At 65.7% G+C, this 20,435-nt stretch overlaps 2 protein-coding genes and 1 long non-coding RNA gene across 7 annotated transcripts; all 3 read left to right on the top strand.

Moving 5' to 3' along the window:
• Positions 1-72: 72 nt before the first annotated feature.
• Positions 73-2,102, top strand: LOC140638218 (uncharacterized). Its single transcript, XR_012035364.1, has 2 exons — positions 73-142; positions 1,224-2,102. It is a non-coding gene; the product is annotated as an uncharacterized lncRNA (long non-coding RNA).
• A 571-nt stretch (positions 2,103-2,673) lies between these two features.
• Positions 2,674-13,919, top strand: FBXL16 (F-box and leucine rich repeat protein 16). Of its 2 annotated transcripts, none has more exons than XM_072835106.1 (6): positions 2,674-2,996; positions 9,442-10,100; positions 10,777-11,285; positions 11,582-11,669; positions 11,918-11,981; positions 12,092-13,919. In XM_072835106.1, exons 2-6 carry the CDS (start codon positions 9,456-9,458, stop codon positions 12,238-12,240), a joined length of 1,455 nt encoding a protein of 484 aa, XP_072691207.1. In that variant the 5' UTR covers positions 2,674-2,996; positions 9,442-9,455; the 3' UTR covers positions 12,241-13,919. The 2 variants fall into 2 exon arrangements, with proteins under 2 accessions (XP_072691207.1, XP_072691208.1); XM_072835107.1 differs by having other exon boundaries at positions 2,676-2,996; positions 11,585-11,669.
• A 1,908-nt stretch (positions 13,920-15,827) lies between these two features.
• Positions 15,828-20,419, top strand: WDR24 (WD repeat domain 24). Of its 4 annotated transcripts, none has more exons than XM_072835103.1 (9): positions 15,828-16,578; positions 17,089-17,352; positions 17,454-17,631; positions 17,771-18,443; positions 18,987-19,105; positions 19,182-19,303; positions 19,396-19,500; positions 19,837-19,919; positions 20,009-20,419. In XM_072835103.1, the coding sequence occupies exons 1-9, from the start codon at positions 16,098-16,100 to the stop codon at positions 20,360-20,362; spliced, it is 2,379 nt and encodes a 792-aa protein (XP_072691204.1). In that variant the 5' UTR covers positions 15,828-16,097; the 3' UTR covers positions 20,363-20,419. The 4 variants fall into 4 exon arrangements, with proteins under 4 accessions (XP_072691204.1, XP_072691203.1, XP_072691206.1 ...); XM_072835102.1 differs by having other exon boundaries at positions 15,831-16,578; positions 19,579-19,919; XM_072835105.1 differs by lacking the exon at positions 17,089-17,352 and having other exon boundaries at positions 15,834-16,578.
• Positions 20,420-20,435: the final 16 nt, after the last annotated feature.

The following is a 20,435-nucleotide window of genomic DNA, read 5'->3' as shown; positions in this document are numbered from 1 at the left end:
CCAGGGCCCAGGAAAATATCCCATTGCTAGGAGACAGCCGTTCCTGGGAGACAGCCATTGCTAGGCGACGGGGTTGCCGTGGTGACAGCTGGGCCCTGAGTCATGCTCAACCCTGGCTGCTCCGCCCCTCTGCCCCTGGCAGGTTGGGCCTGGGTACCGGGAGGAGGAGAGGCGGGGAGCAGGGGTTGCAAGGCAGTAAAGGGGCCCGCCCTCTGATGCCCACAGCCACCGTGGCCGCCCGGGCTTCCAGGTTCCCACTCCTGTGGGTGCCCGCTCTAGCTGCTGAGTGGCCAGGACAGCTGACACTGCCCCCGCCCCCCGCATGCCTTGCAGGCCCCCCCACCAGGCGCTGGGCACTGGGGCAGAGGCAGGGAGGTTTGCAGTGTCTATCTGGCCCTGTGCCTGCACAGCAGAGGCTTCATACTGGGCCATTTACAATCAGGCATGGGGCTCTCGCCACCTGTGCTGTGCTAGGTGCCGGGCTGACCTTCCGGGCACCCCCTTGGACCCCACACCTATTTGGCAGGAGAGGAAGTACTTAGCTGAACCCCCTCCCCCGGGGAAGGGAGGATCCGAGCCAGGCAGGTGGCTGCAGGGCACATGTACCCAGAGCCCCGCAAGGAGTGGCTGGAGGACCCTCCCGTGAGGAGCCTCAGGAAGCCCAGAGCTGCTGCCCCAGGCCTCGAGGGTTGACAAGCCCCCGTGTGACAGTGGCTCCCTGTCTCAGAGAGGGGTTTCAGGGTGGGATTTGCCAGCAGCCTTTGCTCTTCACCCTCCCATGACTAAAGAACTGGAAATCTCCAGCAGTCTGGAGTGGGGAGACCCCCGTATCCAGGTGTCAGGGCAAGGAGTGCTCCAGGTGAGGGAGTGCTCCAGGTGACGTGATGCTCCAGGTGAGGGAGCGTTCCAGGTGAGGGAGCACCCAGGTGACGTGATGCTCCGGGTGAGGGAGCACTCCAGGTGAGCGGTGCTCTGGTGATGGCGTGATGCCGAAGGTGAGGGATGTGGCCCCGAAGGGCAGCCATCCCCCGGGAGGATGGAGGCGGCCCGCCCTGTAAAGTGATGCCCATGTGGTGTGGGGACGGCAGTAAGTGCCCGGGAGCCGTGGAGGACAGAAGCCAGCTGGCCACTGCGTGCAGAGGGGAGCGGAGCCTGCAGGGATTTGGGGGGCAGACCCGCGGCACTGGTGCACACTCCTCTGAAGAGAGGTTTCTGTCGCTCAGATTCTTCCGGCCCCTGAGGGCACAACTGGCGGCCCCTGAGGGCACAACTGGTGCCTGCGGAGAACAGGAGCCCGCACACATGAGACGAAGCCTTGCCCTCGGGTCACACATTGTCCATGCTGTGGCCACCGGAAGGCCAGCCTGCCAGCCCACACACCGGAGGGGACTGGGCGAGGTGGACAACACTGCCCCCTTCACCCCAAAGTCTGCAGGCGGCCTGCTCTGCCAGCCCAGCCGAGCTCCCTGCTTTGACCAGAGTGGGCTCAAGGACGAAACCGCGCTCCCACGGCCCCCGGCCCCCGGAGCGCCTTCACCCCAGCAGGAGCGGCCCTGCACCCCCCAGCGGTCGGCGTGGCTCCCCCTCAGCTGCCCCACCTCCCAGCAGCCCCACTGGGTCCTGTTTCCCATCAAAACACGGCGAACACCAGCTGTCCTCATTTCTCCCAGACCCTCTCTCAGGGGCTTCCTTAAGGCTCTTTCCCTCATGTGAAGACCCGCCTCTGCTCTCCGACACCTGATTCCTCCCAGGAGACCCCAGGATGGGAACCATTAGCCCCGCGTTCCCCACTCTGAGCTCTTTAGCCAGGAGGGAGCCACACCACTGTCCCCGCCGCACCCCACCCAGGCCAGCCCGGGCCTGGTCTCTGCAAAGGGGCCTCTGCCACCTGCCTCCAGTGGCTTCAGACAGAACTCGCCACCCTCAAGACCTCAAAACCCAAACACTGGTGCGCACTCCTTCCCCAAAGGCCTGGCCCGTTGTCGGGTCCTCGGGGTCTCCTGGCAAGTGTCCTGACCTCAGGAGCCACACCACCACCACCCTCCCCAGGTCACCGTCGTGTGGCCCTCTTGAACTTTCATGGTACTGGCCACTCTCTGAAATGATCTGGTGGTCACTTGTTTCTCGACTCTGCGTGGTGTGGGGGTGTCCCCACTGAGGGGTGGGGTCAGGGCCCGGCACCCAGCAGGTGCGCTGGAGATGCAAGGGCCCGGAGGGTGACGAGCAGGGGCCTGGAGGGGGACGGTTGGGCCGTCCTCTCCCCCGCAGGTGGCACCCAAGGGTCGGGACGCGCGGGAGCCAGGCCCCGGTCCCACCGGACCGCGCGCCTCGGGCCGGTCGCGGGCGCCAAAGAGCTGGCGGGGCATGCGCCGCGGCACCCAGGGCCCCGCTGGGCGCGCGCCCGGCCCTCCCGCCCCCCCTCCCGTCCCCCTCCCGCCGCCCCGGCCGCGCGCCCTCCGCCGCGCCCCGCCCGCCGCGGGGTGGTGGTTGCGCGGGCGCCCGCGGCGCAGGGGCCGGAGCGCGCCGTGCGCGCGGCGGGGCGCGGAGGGCGGGGCGGGGCTGGGCATCCTCGGCGCCCCCGCCCGGGCTGGCCACGCCGATTGGCTCCCGGCGCCGGGAGCGCGCGAGGGCGCGGCGCGTCGAGCCGGGCGGGGGGCGCGCGCGGCGCCGCCGGCGGCCGCGGAGGAGCGCGGGGAGGAGGGCGAGGGGAGGGAGGAGGTGCCCGCCCGGCTCCCTGCAAAGCGACCTTATTTATCGGGGCACTGCCTCGGCCTCCCCGGTGGGGGGCTCGGGGCGGCCGAATCTCTCCCACCGGGGAGCTCCTCTCCGGGCTCGGCCGCGGGGGCCGGCCAGGCCGGGGCGCGGGGCGCGGGAGGGCCCTGCCGGCCCGGCCAGCACCCCGCCGCCGCCCCGCTCCGCCAGCGCCCATGCCGGGCTCCCCATGACGAGAAGACGCCCGGCGGACGGCGTGGCATGAGCCAGGTGCCCGGGCCGAGGTAAGGCGTGCGCACCGGACCAGGCTGCGCTGGGACGGGGCCAGGCCACGCCATCGCGGCGGCCACAATGAAGACGGGGAGGGTGCTTGGGGAGGGCAGGCAGCAGCCCCGGGGGCTCCCGCCGGCGCAGCCCCTTCCCAGCCGAGGCCCCGGGCCCCTGGCCGAGACAGGCCCTCCCACGGACCCGGATCGAAGCGCCGCCCGGTTGCAGCGCGCTCCCCGCAGCAGCTGGACCAGGGCTGACCAGCCCTGGGGAGGTGGACTCGCAGGCCCCCAGCTCACCAGGCCGGGGGGAGGGGCGGGGGGGGGCGGGCCGGGCTTCTTTGCAGCTCGGAGCTCCCCTCCGCAGCAACGCCAGCAGGCCCTGGGCCTATGAGACAGGTGTTAGATGCGGTTCCCCCCAGGGAGGAGCCAGGTGGACGTGTGGCTGGGGGCTGCTCTGACCTGGACACCTGGGTCTGTGTGGAGCGGCCACAGCAGGACAAGAAGAGGAAAGGGGGAGGCTGGCCATGTGCCTGGCTCTGGAGGAGGGGCCGGCACCGGCCAAGGTTGGAGGGCCTCAGAAGGGGAAATGGGCACCATGAGGCTTGCTGGGGAGGGGTCTGGCCTCCCGGGATTCCAGGGGAAGACAGCCCCCACCCGTCACCCCAAAAGGAAAGAAGGCCTAGCTGTTGCAGCCTCAGGGAGCCCATGGCCCACTGGCCACTCCTCTAGCCCCTCCCGGCCTCTGCACAGGAAGCCTTCTCTCCAAAGAGAGAGCAGATGGCGATGCTGCTTCACCTGCCCACTCGGCCAGTCCCCTCCCGCTCCCCGCCACCTCCCAGGCCCCTTCCCTCAGCCAACCCCTTTGAGCAGAGGCCTGATGGACACTTGCTGGCCTGGTAGGAAGCGGCCACGGGGCTGGACCAGGAACTGTGGGGAGCAGAGGGAGATCCAAACCCGAGTCATAAACGTGGGCAGTGCAGGGTGGCCTGTTCGGGTCTCAGGGGACCCCGGGACTCAGCTGCCCTCCGTCTCCACAACTCGGCCCCCTGTTTCCTCGGCCACCTCTCACTTGGGCCAGGCAGGTCTCTAAGTGCCTGCAATGCCGGGCAGGCTCACTGGACAGGTGCTACCTTCCAGTGCACGCTCACCTCCAGGGCACTTCAGGGAGTCCTATCTCCTAAAGGAATGAGAAAACAAGTAGCCCTGGGGGAGGGGGGACCTGGGGCCATCAAGACTGCTGGCCACGGGCCCAGGAAGCCTGTGCTGCCAAGAGCCAGGGACACCTCTCACCCCAAGGTGGGACACAGCTCCGCTGCAGTCTTGTCACACGTGGGTGCTCGCTGCTGTGTCTCAGAGGGGAAGAGTGGAGGGAGAGTGGAGGTGGCAGTGAAGGAAGGCTCTGTGGGGTAAGTGGGTGGTTCAGCACCTTCCCCACCACAGATGAGGAGCCTTAGCCAGGCCAGCTCAGAGGGTGGGCTTGGGCCACACCGCCTCACTTGGCAGGGAAGGAGGGCGGTTGAGGCAGCCACCCAAAGAAGCAGGCACTAGATGCACCCAGTCTAGGCACTGGGGTGGGGGGGGGCTCAGATCCTTCAAAGTAGAAGAGCCCAAACCCATTCCCCAAACCACCCAGCCCCGCATGGCCGAGCTGCCCCGTGCTTGACCTCAGGACTTGATCTGATGAAGCACCAATTCTGGTCTCTTCCAAGGCCACGTGCTCACTTCCTGGAGCCCCTGGTGCACGGGTGGGGCAGCCTGCACCCCAGAAACATCTCTGAGCTGGGGGCGGGAAGGGATATGAATGTGCCTGAGTCACAGGGCTTGTCATGGAGTTTGTCAGCCCGCACTGTGTCCTCAATCCAGGCTACCCTGGTTGTCACCCCAGTCCCTGGGGCTGTCACTGCAGATCAACCTGGTGCGAATTTTTCTGACTACCCATGCCCTGCCCAGCTCCACGGCCCTCAGTGGGCAGAGAGACGCAGTCAGTGCAGGTTCTACTGGGGCCAGACCCATCCAGCGTTCAGGGTGGGCTGTGCCAGACAGAGCATCAGAGATGAAGAGATGTCTGGCTTGGGAGCCGTGAGGAGTGGGGGTTTCCTAGCCATGAGCAGTCCAAAAAAAGAGTGTCCTGGTGGTGGACATGCAGCTTGCAGCCCTGGAGTAGAAGAAGGAGTCTGACAGGAACAAGGCTGGGACAGACCACCAACCCAAGGAGGACACAGGGCGCTGAAGAAGCAGAACAGGGCACAGAAGGGAGGCCACAGGAAGCGCACCTGGCCAGTGACAGGCTGGCTGGAGGCCCAGGGTGGCCCTCTGGACCTCAGTGCTTAGTCTGGTCTTTGGGAGTCAGACAGACTGGGCGTCCTGGGGTCAAATCCCAACTCTGTGCAACTTCTGAAAATTTAGTCTCTGACCCTCACTTTCCCCACCTGTGGTCAGGAAGTGTGGGAAGGGCTTGGCCCAGGAGTAGGGGAGTGGTTCTGGGAAGAGCAGGGCAGGACCAGCTCCCCCCTGGTGGCTGGTGGCTCCTGTCCCCTCCTTGGATGTGGCCAGATTAGGGGGGGAATGGGCAGCCAGCCTCCTTAACCCTGCAACTCCTGAAGTGGGGACTCAGCTAACGAGGAGGTGTAAGCCATCCTCTTCCCAAGAGTCTGAATAATTGCAAGGCCTACCCCAAGCCCCAGGTTTTTGGGAGCCTTCCCAGGGACAGTGGCACCAACCCAACCCCAGTGGCCATCTCCGCCTCCACTGTGGGCCGTGACCTCTGTCACAACCAAAATCACCAAACTGAGCTATACTTCCCCTACCATCCACCTGCCCTCTTCTTTTTTTTTTTTTTAATTTTTTTTTATTTATTTATGATACTCACACAGAGAGAAAGAGAGAGAGGCAGAGACACAGGCAGAGGGAGAAGCAGGCTCCCTGCACCAGGAGCCCGATGTGGGATTCGATCCCGGGTCTCCAGGATCGCGCCCCGGGCCAAAGGCAGGCGCCAAACCGCTGCGCCACCCAGGGATCCCTACCTGCCCTCTTCTTAACCTGGCCTGTCCTCTGCCAAGCCTCCTGGGCATCTGGCAGCCACACTCCTTTCCGCATGACCCTGCTGACTGCCAGTCCTCATTCATTCATTCATTCATTCATTCAGCAAGCACACAGAGGCCACTCAGCCATGGTTCTGCCTGTCTTCCAGAACTCCCCAGCCAGCCAAGGGAGGAGATAGAGGGGTGGGCAGTAATGACTGCGACCCTGGAGATGCTTTTCTCAGGGCTGGGGAGCCCCAGAGTGGGAGACAGGGCTGGTGCTGAAGGGCGGAGAAGGAGCTGGCAGGGGCAAGCAGCAGGAAGGCCTCTTGAGCCAGCAGGGGACAGGGAGGAGGACTACAGAACGGGGGGCCTGGCTGGACTGTAGGCCCAAGGCTGGGGAGGAGCCAGAGGTGAGGCTGTAAGGTGGACGTGCCAGGTGTCAGGACTCAGTGACTTGACGGCCAAAGAGGCAGCTCCTTTCAAAGCCCCAGCATGGACATCTGCAGACTGTCAGCCTGGAAGCCACCAAGTTCTGGAGTCCCCCCAGGAGACTTGAGCCCCCGCAGCCTATCCCAGGAGGACCTCCTCCAGAATTCCGCTCCACATGGAGGCACAACACACCAGGGCTGAGGCTGAGAATAGTGCAAGTTTGGCCATCTTTTTAAAACGCCTCTTTCCCTCGCATTAGCTCCTGGAGCTGATTCCTGAAGGAGGAGGCAGTCCACATCGGGTTGGCAGCTGCCCCTGCCCTGCCCTAGCGAGAAACTTCAGGCAGGTTTTCTGAGCCCTGCTGGGGACAGTGGGGGCAGTAGCAAGCACAGGAGGGTTGGGGGCTCAGAGCCCTTCTGGTTGGGTGGGTGGGTCTAGGCGGAGGGGCACTTGCCCGGCACCCCAAGAGACCTCTCGCCTAACTGACAGGAAGACCCATCCCTGGGCCAAGGGTGTGGCTGTTTTCGGGTTCTGAGCCGAGGAGCAGGGGATTGCCAGGCTGGGGCTGGAGTGGGCCGTGGGAGCCCAGCAGGACCATGGACAAGGCCAGGGAGCAGCGCAGCTCGGCTGCACAGCAGAAGGGCCGCGGGCCAGGGGTGTGGGTGCCGGATCAAGGGCAGCCAGGCCCCCTCACACTCCCCAGGCGGAGGCCCTGGTCCGCCCGGCCCCTCCTCCCACGGGCTCTCGCCACCCGCTGGCTTGTTTCCACCAGCTCCACCCTGAGGCCCAAGAGTGGGGCTGGGACTGTGGGCGTGTGCAAATGTGAGCTCTGCAGGGGTGGGGGTAGCGAGCCCCGCAGATGCCCGGGGCATCCACGTGCACCCCCCCCCACCCCCAGCGCAGGCGCTCCACGTGCACACCCGTGGCTGGGAGCGTCTTTAACCTAAATCGGCACAGCTCTTGAGTTATTTCTCCCCTGCTGCCACCTCCGCAGCCTCCTCCGGATCTTGGCGGGGAGGGCGGCTTCTCGCCCCGCCCCGTCGCCTGCAGGGCCTGTCCCCGCCGAGCCGGTTCGCGGGGCGCCCCACCCCAACCCCCCGCCGTGTCCCGTGCAGCTGCGGGCCGCCCTGAGCTCGCGCACGGGGCCGAGGGGCGCTGTCCATGGTGCTGCGCTCCGGGCCGAGGCGGATTCGGGCTGGGGCTGCCTCTCCCCTGCTCCCGGAAGTCGGGGCCAGTCGTGGCTTCCTCCTGTCCCTCCAGGCGGCACTGCTGGTCCACGATGGTCTCCTTCCCACCTACTAGTTTTAAAAGATCTGGGGCAGCACTTGTGTCAGGCTGCCCACCGCCCCCCATCCGCCACTGTGGGTGAACTCTAACTCCTTCGAGCCTCAGGCTGCTAATCTGAAAGTGGGGTTCACAGTGGTGCCCACGCTGCCAGCACACTTGGGGCTGACGCGAGCCCGAAGCGCATGACTATCCCAGCGGGCATTCGGCAAACGTTGCTACGAATGTCGTGCTTCAGCCAGCGTGAGGCTGCTACTATCTGGTCATGAGCTGCTTTAAAGGGACAGCCGAAGTGGGGGCGGTGTCCTCTGAGGGCCGCCCCACATGGAGTGCCAGTGTGAGGCTCACTGCTGCCAGGGCAGGAAGGCCTCTGGACCCAAAGCTGGGTTGGCAGCCACGAGGGTCACGTGCTCCAGCAGACCCCCTCCGCCGGTGTGGAGTGCCAGCCTGGTCCAGGGCGTGGAAGTCGGTGGGGGGCATGGTGCTGGGTAGAGCAGGGCAGGGCAGCCCGCCTCCCTCCTCCCAGTGGCCCCGACCTTCACCTAAGGCAGGCCATGGGGCTCAGAAGCAACCTCCATGCCACTTTCCAAATGCTCATGTGAGCCAGGCACCGTGCTTAGTCCCTTCCCAGGTTGTCCTGTGGGGGTGTATCGTCCCTTCTCAGGCTTCAGAGTCAGGAAAAATGAGGCTCGCAGAAAGGAGGTGGATCGCGGAGGCCACAGAGCCAGGGCGTGTGACCCTGGGGCCTGTGTGACTGAGCCACTGGGTGCACTGCCTTTCCGCTGGCTGTCTGGAGTGAGGGTGGACAGGAGAAGATGTGAATGTGGAGCAGATGGTGGCACTGTGAGGGTCCCGCTCCCCCCCTCCAGGGCTGTCTATACTCAAAGCCGTCTGCCATCCATTCACAGCCTCAGAGGCCCGACCAGGGGTGCGCAGGGTGGGCTCAGTCCCACCTTGTGAGGAACCCCCTACAAATAGGCCTCCATAGCTAGCTCTGGTTCAAGTCTCAGCTCCACCACTTCCTGTGCTCTTGGGCAAACAGTTCATGCTGCTTTGTCTTCCTCACCTGTACAATGGGCACAGTCATCACAGCATCATCGTCCACAGATGGGTTGGACGGAGGATTAAAGAGACAGTACATGTCCAGGACTCACTGTGCCGGCATCATAGTAAACTCTGCCCTTTCTTCGGGCAGACTGTGAACCATGGAATGTCTAGTAGCCACTGGGATTCTCAGGGCTGGTATGTGAGCTCAGACAGGGTACTGGAACCACTGCAGAGAGCCAGGATGGCATCCCGTAGTGGAGGGGCCGGAGACCACCCCAAACCATCTCCCTCAGCTTTCCAGTCCCTGCTTAGGAGGGGTAGGCCTGGCAGGCACTGATGGTGGACAGTGGGGTCGTAAAGGTGAGGGGAGCACTCACGAGCGAGTGTCTGTCTCTGCCTGCCTCTCCTCTCTCATCTCTAAAATGGGAACCGTAGGACCCAGGTGTCGAAATGATCTGTGGGGACAGGCTGAGCCCAGTGCACACAGCTCAGGCAGTGTCATGGGCATGAACAGCCCTGGTCTCCTGTTGCTCACTCAGGGAAGGAGTGGCATGGACTTGTGTCCTTTCTGTTGGGTGGCTCTGGGAGTGCCACGGGAGGAGATGCCCTGGGGTGGGAAGGAGCCCAGCTCTGTTCCTGCAGCAGACTCATTACTCCCTCCTGGACCCTGTCTGCAGATCGAGCGAGGAAGATGTCGAGCCCGGGTGTGGACGGCGACCCCAAGCCTCCATGCTTGCCTCGCAATGGCCTGGTAAAGCTGCCGGGCCAGCCCAACGGCCTGGGTGCAGCCAGTATCACCAAGGGCACGCCAGCTGCCAAGAACCGCCCCTGCCAGCCACCTCCCCCGCCCACCCTCCCACCACCCAGCCTGGCTGCCCCACTGCCACGGGCTGCCCTGGCTGGGGGCCTGTGCCCCCCAGCAGGGCTCCCCCTTGGTGGACCAGCCTCAGCCCCAGTTCCCGGGCCCCCGGTGGAGCGGCCACCACTGGCCACAGATGAAAAGATTCTCAATGGCCTCTTCTGGTACTTCTCAGCCTGTGAGAAGTGTGTGCTGGCCCAGGTGTGTAAGGCCTGGCGGCGTGTGCTGTACCAGCCCAAGTTCTGGGCGGGCCTCACACCTGTGCTGCACGCCAAGGAGCTCTACAATGTGCTGCCCGGTGGCGAGAAGGAGTTTGTGAACCTGCAGGGCTTCGCTGCGCGCGGCTTTGAGGGCTTCTGCCTGGTTGGCGTCTCCGACCTGGACATCTGTGAGTTCATCGACAACTACGCCCTCTCTAAGAAGGGGGTCAAGGCCATGAGCCTCAAGCGCTCCACCATCACTGATGCCGGCCTGGAGGTGCGCCCCATCGTTGGCCTGGAAGGGACGGGGGCGGGGCGGGGGGCAGGGCCAAGCAGCTGCAACTGAGCTGGTTGGGGGGGGTGAGGCTCGGAGGGAACCTGGGCAGATGAGGCGCAAAGTAGCTGAGGGAAGCACTGGTGCCCTGAGGATCATGGCTCTGGGGTGAGGGGAAGCAGGGCCGCTCAGGTAATTTGGGGGACCCAGTCCAAAGTGAAAGTTCATGTCCCTTGTTCAAAGATGATTAAGAATTTCAAGACAGCAACATCAAAGCCATCAATCAAATGGGAGGCTCTTCCAAGCTCAGGGCCCTACCTGCCCATGAGGCCAGCCTCGGGTGAGGAGGGTGCCGCAGGGGCAGGTGCACAGGTCACAGGAGCAGCGGTGCGGGCACCCCCCTCCCCAGGGCGAGGACTCTAACCATCAGTCATTACCGCCAACTGCTCCCAAGCACCTGCTGGTGGGGAGGCCCCAAGCTCCCAGGTCCCCTGTGGTCTCCTTTTAGAACATCGCTGCAATGTGACGAACCCGTTGTCAAGTGCACTTGTCACAGGGCAGCCTGATGCGTGTTTTACACACGTCTACATTCGAGAACACTGCTTCCTGCCCCTCAGTGGGCTCCTTCCACCCTCTATCCTGCCATCCTCACCACGCCCTGCCGCCTGCCCACCTGCAGGTGATGCTGGAGCAGATGCAGGGCGTCGTGCGCCTCGAGCTGTCGGGCTGCAATGACTTCACCGAGGCAGGGCTATGGTCCAGCCTGAGCGCGCGCATCACTTCGCTGAGCGTCAGCGACTGCATCAACGTGGCCGACGATGCCATTGCGGCCATCTCGCAGCTGCTGCCCAACCTGGCCGAGCTGAGCTTGCAGGCATACCACGTGACGGACACGGCGCTGGCCTACTTCACGGCCCGCCAGGGCCACAGCACGCACACGCTGCGCCTGCTCTCCTGCTGGGAGATCACCAACCACGGCGTGGTCAATGTGGTGCACAGCCTGCCCAACCTCACCGCGCTCAGCCTCTCTGGCTGCTCCAAGGTCACGGACGACGGCGTCGAGCTCGTGGCCGAAAACCTGCGCAAGCTGCGCAGCCTCGACCTCTCGTGGTGCCCGCGCATCACTGACATGGCGCTGGAGTACGTGGCCTGCGACCTGCACCGCCTGGAGGAGCTGGTGCTGGACAGGTGCGCGCGCCCCCCGCACATGGGGCAGTGGAGGGCAGGACCCGGGGAGCGAGGCAGGCGAGACCTTCTAGAGGAGTGTACAGATCCGCAGCCAGAGTGGCGTGGCGGCGCCGTGGTGGGAAGGTGGCCCCGTACACACGGGATGGGCTGGGACAGGGGCGGTGGGGCTGTCGTGAGAGTGCAGGAGGGGGGTTCGGGCTGCGCCGCCGGGGGAGGAGCAGCTGTGGGGTGAGGACGGGTGCGAGCTAGTGGGGCAGGCCTTCTGACAGTGGGCAGCGCCCCTCTGTTGTCCCCAGCAGGTGTGTGCGCATCACGGACACTGGCCTCAGCTATTTGTCCACCATGTCGTCCCTCCGCAGCCTCTACCTGCGATGGTGCTGCCAGGTACCGGCCCCGCCCACCTCCGAAGCCCGCGTGTAGGCCAGGGGAGGCGGGGACCTCGGGGAGGGGCCCGGGCCTACCTGGCCACCTCAGGCCAGGTGAGGAAGCCCAGGATCCGTGCACACCCAGCGGGTGACTCCCCACGGCTGGCCGGCTCCTGGGGAGGCCGAGAACCCCTGCTCCTCCGGCAGCTCCAGGCCGCCGGCCCCAGCAGCAGCTCCCCAGGGTCGTTAACCCCCCGCCTCCCGCAGGTGCAAGACTTTGGGCTGAAGCACCTCCTGGCCATGAGGAGTTTGCGCCTCTTGTCTCTGGCAGGTGAGACCCCCGCGCCCCCTCCGGCGCCGCCGCCCTGGGGCCGAGTCCCCCGCGGCGCCCTCGGGTGGGGTTGCCCGCGCTCAGCCACCGCCCGCCTGACCCCGTTGCAGGCTGCCCGCTGCTGACCACCACGGGGCTGTCGGGCCTGGTGCAGCTGCAGGAGCTGGAGGAGCTGGAGCTGACCAACTGCCCTGGGGCCACTCCGGAGCTCTTCAAATACTTCTCGCAGCACCTGCCCCGCTGCCTCGTCATCGAGTAGCGCGGGGCCCCCGCTCCCCCCAGGAAGCCGCTGCGGCGGGCTCGCCTTCTCCCGGCCCTGCCCTCAGGGGGCCCTCCGCCCGCAGCCCCGCCAGGCCGGCGACCCAGCACGAGCCCGCCCCGTGCCCCTCCTGGCCCCGCCGCGTGGGGGACGGCGGGCGGGCCCAGCCCCACGCACGCTGCACACTCGGGGACTCCGTGCATGCCCCTCGTGCCCGCACTGCACGCCCGCCCTCCACCGCACCACAGCCGCCTCCATCTGTCGTCCACCCGCCGGGAGCTAGGGGGCCCGGCTCGGCCCCGGGGGGTGCTCTGAGCTCTCCGGCGGCCTCCCCACTGCCTTCTCCGCCGCACCGCGCTCTGTGTCTCCTCGCTGTCCCCCCATCTCGGGCAGGGCCCAGAGGGACCGAGGGGAGCCGGGCCCCCCAGGACACAGGGGCCCGAAGAGCCCCAAGGGCTTCCCGCATTTTCCATGCCTGCTGCCCTCGGAGGAGTGAGAGGGGGAACAGGCCTCGCCAAAGCCATGGCCCGCCAAGGAGCCCAAGTCCCACCCACCCCTGCCCCACCTCATGCCAGCCTGACCCCATGGCCCTCCCCTTGTCCCGGCAGCTGTAGGAGGCGGTCCCCGCTCTCCTCGCCCCCAGCTGCAGGCCCACAGGCCCTCGGCCATGCCAGGGGACAACCGCGTTGGCGGGAGGGACACACTGGCTGACCGGTTTGGGTATACCCGACACGGCCGAGCGGGCTGTGGCGTGGGGCCACCCTGGTGGGGGCACCGGGGGTACCACTGCCTCCAGAGACCCCAAGCTGGAGCAACCCAGGCCCTGTAGGCAGTCCCGAGGGGACCCCGCAGCACAGCCCCGCAGCCGGCTGGGCCAGCCTGCCGAGTGCCACACGGTACCCGGGTAGGCCTGTCGGGGGCAGCCGGGAAGGTGGGCCCTGGCCGGGGCTCGGGACCTGTGCCCCCCCCAGCAACTCCAGCACCCCGAGGAGAGAGCGCCCACCCCCTCCCCAGCTCCCCAGCCCTCTGCCTGTCCAAGTGGGCTCTGGCCGTGTTCCGTCCAATCCCAAGACATACGGAGGTCCTGGGGGGATGCTGGCACAGCTTGGCAACTGCTGAGGAGGGGGCTGGGACCCCTTTCCATCTCCACCTTGAGCCCCAGGAAGTACAGTGCCCACACCCAATCTTGGGACCCCCCCCCCATATGGTTGGAAGAAAGTAACCAGTTTCCAGAGAGCCAGAGAGTGAGAGAGCGAGCGAGAGAGTGAGAGCGCGAGTGAGCGAGCGAGAGATGCTGTTGAAGCGGACGCGGTTCAGCAGCCCAAAGATTTCCCCGCCCCGGCATGCCCCGCGGGGGCTGCGGGGCTGAGGGTCGGAGCCAGTTTCTTCAGCGCCTCCTCCTCACGCCTCCCTAGTGGGAGGAGGCAGCTGTCCATTTGTCCAAAGTATTAATGCAACTGAAGCTGTGATATTTCGAACGACTGTAGGAGGAAAAATTAAGGGGAGAGAGGAAAACAAACAAAACCAACCAACCCCTAAAATCATTTTCTTATTGTACATAACGACCTCATTCTCCTGTATATGCGGAAGATATAACCTTATATTTGGTAAGTGTTTCTTGTGCTATTTTATCACGTGACCTGTTTATAAAAATATATATTAAAAAAGTTGTAAAAACACGCGTCTGAGTTGGTTTTAGGTCATCACACCATGGCGGGTGGGGAATCCCTGCCCTGAGAGGCTTGTGCACCTCGGAGCTCAGCAGACCTACTGGTTCCTTCCGCCACAGAGGCGGGGGCCGCCTACCTGACTGGAACCAGCAGTGACCGACACCGAAGGTCCCTGACCCTCCACTGCTTATGGGGGATGTAGATGATACTAAAGTCATCCATGTAACGTTAACCTCCAGAGCCTGGGGAACCCAGTCAGTGAAGCGTGTGCCTCTGGCTCAGGCCATGGTCCCGAAGTCCTGGGCTCCAGCTGGTAGCCTGCTTCCCCCCCCCCGGTCCCCGCTTGTGCGCACCTGCTCTCTCTCAAGTAAATCAAGTCTTTAAAAACAAAAGTCTTCGAGCAACGCTATCTAGGATCTAGCTGACCCTCCAGAAGGGCAAGGATGGGTGCTGTCGGTGCGACGGGGACAGCCTAGGCGAGCAGCAGGGACGCCCTAACCTCCTAACGCACAGCGAGGACAGGAGGAGGACGGACAGGCGGAGGACACAGGCGGAGGATGGACAGGCGGAGGACAGACAGGCGGAGGTCAGACAGGCGGAGGACGGACAGAGTGAGGACAGGTGGAGGACAGACAGGCGGAGGACGTACAGGCGGAGGACAGACAGGTGGAGGACGGACAGGCCGGGGACGGACAGGCCGGTGATGGACAGGTCGGGGATGGACAGGCGGGTGACGGACAGGCCGGTGACGGACAGGCTGGTGACAGACAGGCGGGGGACGGACAGGCGGAGGATGGACAGTCAGAGGACAGACAGGCGGAGGACGGACAGTCCGAGGACGGACAGAGTGAGGACAGGTGGAGAATGGACAGGTGGAGGACGGACAGGCCGGGGATGGACAGGCGGAGGACACACAGGCGGAGGACGGACAGGCGGGGGACAGACAGGCGGAGAACAGACAGGCCGGGGGCAGACAGGCCGGTGATGGACAGGCGGGGGACGGACAGGCCAGTGATGGACAGGCCGGGGACGGACAGGCGGGGGACAGACAGGCCGGGGACGGACAGGCGGGGGACGGACAGGCCGGGGACGGACAGGCCGAGGACGGACAGGCCAGTGATGGACAGGCCGGGGACGGACAGGCGGGGGACGGACAAGCGGGGGACGGACAGGCGGGGGACAGACAGAATGAGGACAGGCGGATGACGGACAGGTGGAGGACGGACAGGCGGGGGACGGACAGGCCGGGGACGGACAGGCGGGGATGGACAGTCGGAGGACACACAGGCGGAGGACCGACAGTCCGAGGACCGACAGAGTGAGGACAGGTGGAGGACAGACAGGTGGGGGACAGACAGGCGGAGGACGCACAGGCGGGGGACGGACAGGCGGGGGACGGACAGGTGGAGGACGGACAGAGTGAGGACAGGCGGAGGACGGACAGGCGGGGGACGGGCAGGCGGGGGACGGACAGGCCGGAAACCGACAGGCGGAGGACGGACAGGCCGACCGAGGACAAGCTGCCACCCAGGCCGGGAGGCAGGCGCAGCCCTACGGGGGCTGTGACCCGGCGGCTCCCCGTCAGCTCGGTGACGACGGGCGCGCTTTGACAACCCGGCGGCGGGCCGGGGGGGCTGGTTCGCCGAGCGGCGGGAACCGGGTACCGGGGGCCGGGGGCGGGGGCCCGCGGCGGCGACTGCAGGGGCGGGGCCTGCCGGGGGACACGCGGGCACCCGCGGTGGGACTGTGCGGCGGGAGGGGCCGCCTTGCCTCGCCTCGCCGGGACCGCCCCGCCCCTCCCCCAGCGCCGCTCCCGGCCCGGAACCTTCGTGCCGCGGGCCCCGCTTCTGCCGGGAGGCCGGCGGGGGGGCCACTTCCGGCTCGCGGAGCTGCTTCCGGCGCGGCGCTTCCGGTCGGGCGGCCCGGCACTTTTGGGAAATGGTTGTGGAGCCGGCGGCGGCAGGGGCTCGTCCGACCCGCTGGCCTGGCGCCCGCGACCTCCGCTCCCCGCGTGCGGCCCCCTGGCTCTCCCCGCAGGCCCCGGCGCGCCCTGTGCGGGCGCCACGTCGCGTCCTCGAGGGGCGTGAGCGGCCGGGGGACCCCTGAGCACCGGGCCGCGGGGCCCATGCCCCCCCCCCGACTGAGCTGCCGGGGAGCTCGGGGCGCACAGGCCTCGGCCGAGCAGCCATGGAGAAGATGTCCCGGGTGAGCACGGCCCTGGGCGGCGGCGCGCTGACCGGCCGCACCATGCACTGCCACCTGGACGCTCCGGCCAACGCCATCAGCGTGTGCAGAGACGCGGCCCAGGTGGTGGTGGCCGGCCGCAGCATCTTCAAGATCTACGCCATCGAGGACGAGCAGTTCGTGGAGAAGCTGAACCTGCGTGTGGGCCGCAAGCCCTCGCTCAACCTGAGCTGCGCGGACGTCGTCTGGCACCAGATGGATGAGAACCTGCTGGCCACGGCGGCCACCAACGGCGTGGTGGTCACCTGGAACCTGGGCCGGCCGTCGCGCAACAAGCAGGACCAGCTGTTCACAGAGCACAAGCGCACGGTGAACAAAGTCTGCTTCCACCCCACCGAGGCACACGTGCTGCTCAGCGGTTCCCAGGATGGCTTCATGAAGTGCTTCGACCTCCGCAGGAAGGACTCCGTGAGCACCTTCTCGGGTGAGCCCTGCAGGCGACCTCGTGTGCCCCAGACGGCCTGGGACGAGCCCGGGAGCGGCGCGGGGCGTGCGCGCGGGTCAGCAGGGCGGGCGGGCGGGCACCAGCGGCAGGACCACCCGGCTGCAGGAAGCGCACCAGGAAGGCTGGGGGTTTGGGCGGGGGGGGGGGGGGGGGGTGCCTGTCCTCACACTTCTTTTCCCAGCAGCCCAAGCTCCTCCACAGCTGGGCTCGAGCCCCTGATCCCTTGTCCACCTTGAAGAGACCAAACGGAGCATAGCCTGGAAGCCTCAGACCTGGGGGCCTCCTGAGGCTGGCGCTGAGCTACTTGTGCTGTGGGAAAGATGGAGGCCTCGAGGGTGCTCGGTGTGCTGGTCCCGGGGCTGGGGGTGGGGGACACGGACCTTTAAGGTGTGCGGTCCCGTGGGGCTGACCCAGCAGCACCAGTGCAAGCTGGAGGGATGGAGCAGAAGCCGGGGCAGCCTCACCCGGACCTCCCTGGGCCTCCCTCAGAGGAGTGCGTACAGCTGAGCGCAGCCAGCTTCCTGTGTGCTCAGTGCCCCGAAGCCCCGCCGCAGCTCTGCAAGGACCAACATCAGATGCGTGATCCAGGGGAAACCGAGGTCCACATTACGGGTTCACAAACCACGCGATGCCTGGCATCCTGCCCCTGGCCTATCGACCACATCTCTGTGAGGCCTCTCCCCACCACCCCGCCAGGCAGGCTCAGGGGTGTCCACGCCACCTTGGAGGCCTCCCCGTCTGGACCACGGGCAGGCATGTGACATTAGTCCACAGTCATTGCAAGGCTCCACCCTTGGCTGCTCTCTCTGCTGGAGCCCCCTCACCCTCTCCCTCCATCGACGTCCTCTCCACAGGCCAGTCTGAGAGCGTGCGTGATGTCCAGTTCAGCATCCGGGACTACTTCACCTTCGCCTCCACCTTTGAGAATGGCAACGTGCAGCTCTGGGACATTCGCCGGCCTGACCGCTGTGAGAGGATGTTCACGGCCCACAACGGGCCTGTCTTCTGCTGCGACTGGCACCCTGAGGACAGGTGTGGCGTGGGGTGGGGGCACAGGCAGCAGGGTGGGATGGGTGGGCTCATGGGGGGGCTGCCTCCAGACCTGTGAGGCAGAGTGGGGAGGCCTCCCACCCCCGGAGAGGATACTGAGGGTTTCACTGACTTATTGTAGGGGCTGGCTGGCCACAGGTGGGCGTGACAAGATGGTGAAGGTCTGGGACATGACCACGCACCGTGCCAAGGAGGTGCACTGTGTGCAAACCATTGCCTCAGTGGCCCGCGTCAAGTGGCGGCCTGAGTGCCGCCACCACCTGGCCACCTGCTCCATGATGGTGGACCATAACATCTACGTGTGGGACGTGCGCCGGCCTTTCGTCCCAGCTGCCATGTTTGAGGAGCACCGAGATGTCACAACAGGCATTGCTTGGCGTCACCCACACGACCCCTCCTTCCTGCTCTCTGGCTCTAAGGACAGCACGCTGTGCCAGCACCTGTTCCGTGACGCCAGCCAGCCTGTTGAGCGCGCCAACCCCGAGGGCCTCTGCTATGGTCTCTTTGGGGACCTGGCCTTTGCTGCCAAGGAGAGCCTAGTGGCCACCGAGTCTGGGCGCAAGCCCTATGCTGGTGATCGGCGCCACCCCATCTTCTTCAAGCGTAAACTGGACCCTTCCGAGCCTTTCGTGGGCCTCGCGTCCAGTGCCCTCAGTGTCTTTGAGATAGAGCCTGGCAGTGGCAGCATGAGCTGGTTCGTGGACACCGCCGAACGTTATGCCCTGGCTGGCCGGCCTCTGGCTGAGCTCTGTGACCACAATGCGAAAGTGGCTCGGGAGCTTGGCCGCAACCAGGTAGGCAGTGTGGCCTGAGAGGGTCCCAGGACCTGTGACCTTGGGGGCTCCCCCAACTGCTATACCCGGACCCTGCCCTGTGTTTACCGCTCAGCATGGCGGCTGCCACCACCAGCCACCACCCTGGTAACCGAGGATACCCGCTGGCCTGGAGCGGACCCGATGGCGGTGCATCCTTAGGGTGCAGGTCTGGGGGGTTAGTGTTCCAGCCCCGCTTGTGGCTCATTTTTGCTTTTGGATTTTTCAAGATGTCTGATCCTGCAGAGGTCGACATGGCTTTTCTCATTGTTTTCCTGGGACCACAGACCGATTTGCATGTTGACTGCCTCCAGTTTCTGCTTCTGCTTATCCCCTCGTAGGATCGAGACTAGGATTTTTGTCTTTGGCACAGGCTTCAGTTCCCCAGCTGGAGTGGGCCAGTACATTGGGTGCTTGGGGCAGCAGAACCTGACAGTTTGTGGTTCCATCCAGGTGGGAGTGGAGGGTGCTAGATGGGGTGCCAGGGACCCAGGCCCCCGGTGAGTGCCTGGCATCCTCCCCTAGGTAGCACAGACCTGGACCATGCTGAGGATCATCTACTGTAGCCCTGGCCTGGCGTCTGCCACCAACCTCAACCACAGCGTGGGCAAGGGCAGCTCTTGCGGCTTGCCACTCATGAACAGGTAGCCATCTGGGGTGGCTCCGCCCTAAGGGTGGGCTGTTGGAGCCCATCTACCCACTGGCCTTCCCTGCCCCCAGTTTCAACCTGAAGGATATGGCGCCAGGGTTGGGCAGTGAGACCAGACTGGACCGTAGCAAGGGTGACACACGGAGCGACACAGTGCTGCTGGACTCCTCAGCCACACTCCTCACCAATGAGGGTAGGCTGCGGGGGTGGACAGGGCACTGGTGGGAGTAGGGCTGGGGCCTCCCAGAATCAGCTCCTCTGGAACACCCTTTCCCCTATGGGCAGATAACGAAGAGACAGAGGGCAGCGACGTGCCTGCGGATTATCTGCTGGGTGACGTGGAGGGCGAAGAGGACGAGCTGTACCTGTTGGAGCCAGAACATGCACATGGTGAGTGGGCGCTGGGGAAGTGGGGTTGGGAGGTGGGGCGGGAGGCTCAGACCCTGCCTTCCCTGACCCTGCCTTCAGCGGAGGAGCCCGAGTACGTGCTGCCGCAGGAGGCCTTCCCGCTACGCCATGAGATTGTGGACACTCCGCCGGGGCCCGAGCACCTGCAGGACAAGGCTGACTCGCCCCACGTCAGCGGCAGTGAGGCTGATGCAGCCTCCATGGTGCCCGTGGACTCCTCCTTCTCGCTCATCTCCGTCTCGCACGCGCTCTACGACAGCCGCCTGCCGCCCGACTTCTTCAGCGCCCTGGTGTGTGACATGCTGCGCTTCTATGCAGAGCAGGGTGACGTGCAGATGGCCGTGTCCGTGCTCATCGTGCTGGGCGAACGAGTGCGCAAGGACATCGACGAGCAGACCCAGGTGGGTGAGTGGGTCTGGGGAGGGCGTCCCTGCCACCCCAGGGCCGCCGGCGCACTGACCTCCGGCCTCCTTCCCTCCCGCCGCCCCAGGAGCACTGGTACACGTCCTACATCGACTTGCTGCAGCGCTTCTGCCTCTGGAACGTGTCCAACCAGGTGGTGAAGCTCAGCACCAGCCGCGCCATCAGCTGCCTCAACCAGGCGTCCACCACCCTGCATGTCAACTGCAGCCACTGCAAGCGGCCCATGAGCAGCCGCGGCTGGGTCTGTGACCGCTGCCACCGCTGCGCCAGTATGTGCGCCGTGTGCCACCACGTGGTCAAGGGGCTGTTCGTGTGGTGCCAGGGCTGCAGTCACGGCGGCCACCTGCAGCACATCATGAAGTGGCTGGAGGGCAGCTCGCACTGCCCGGCGGGCTGCGGCCACCTGTGCGAGTACTCCTGACCGCCGCGGGCGGGAGGCGCTGGGCGTGGGGACCAAATAAAGGAAGCAGGAGCCGCAGTGTGAGGCCGCCCGT

Source organism: Canis lupus, chromosome 8 (genome assembly GCF_048164855.1).
Source record: "Canis lupus baileyi chromosome 8, mCanLup2.hap1, whole genome shotgun sequence".
Lineage (NCBI taxonomy): Eukaryota > Metazoa > Chordata > Mammalia > Carnivora > Canidae > Canis > Canis lupus.
This window is presented reverse-complemented; position numbering and strand designations above follow the sequence as displayed.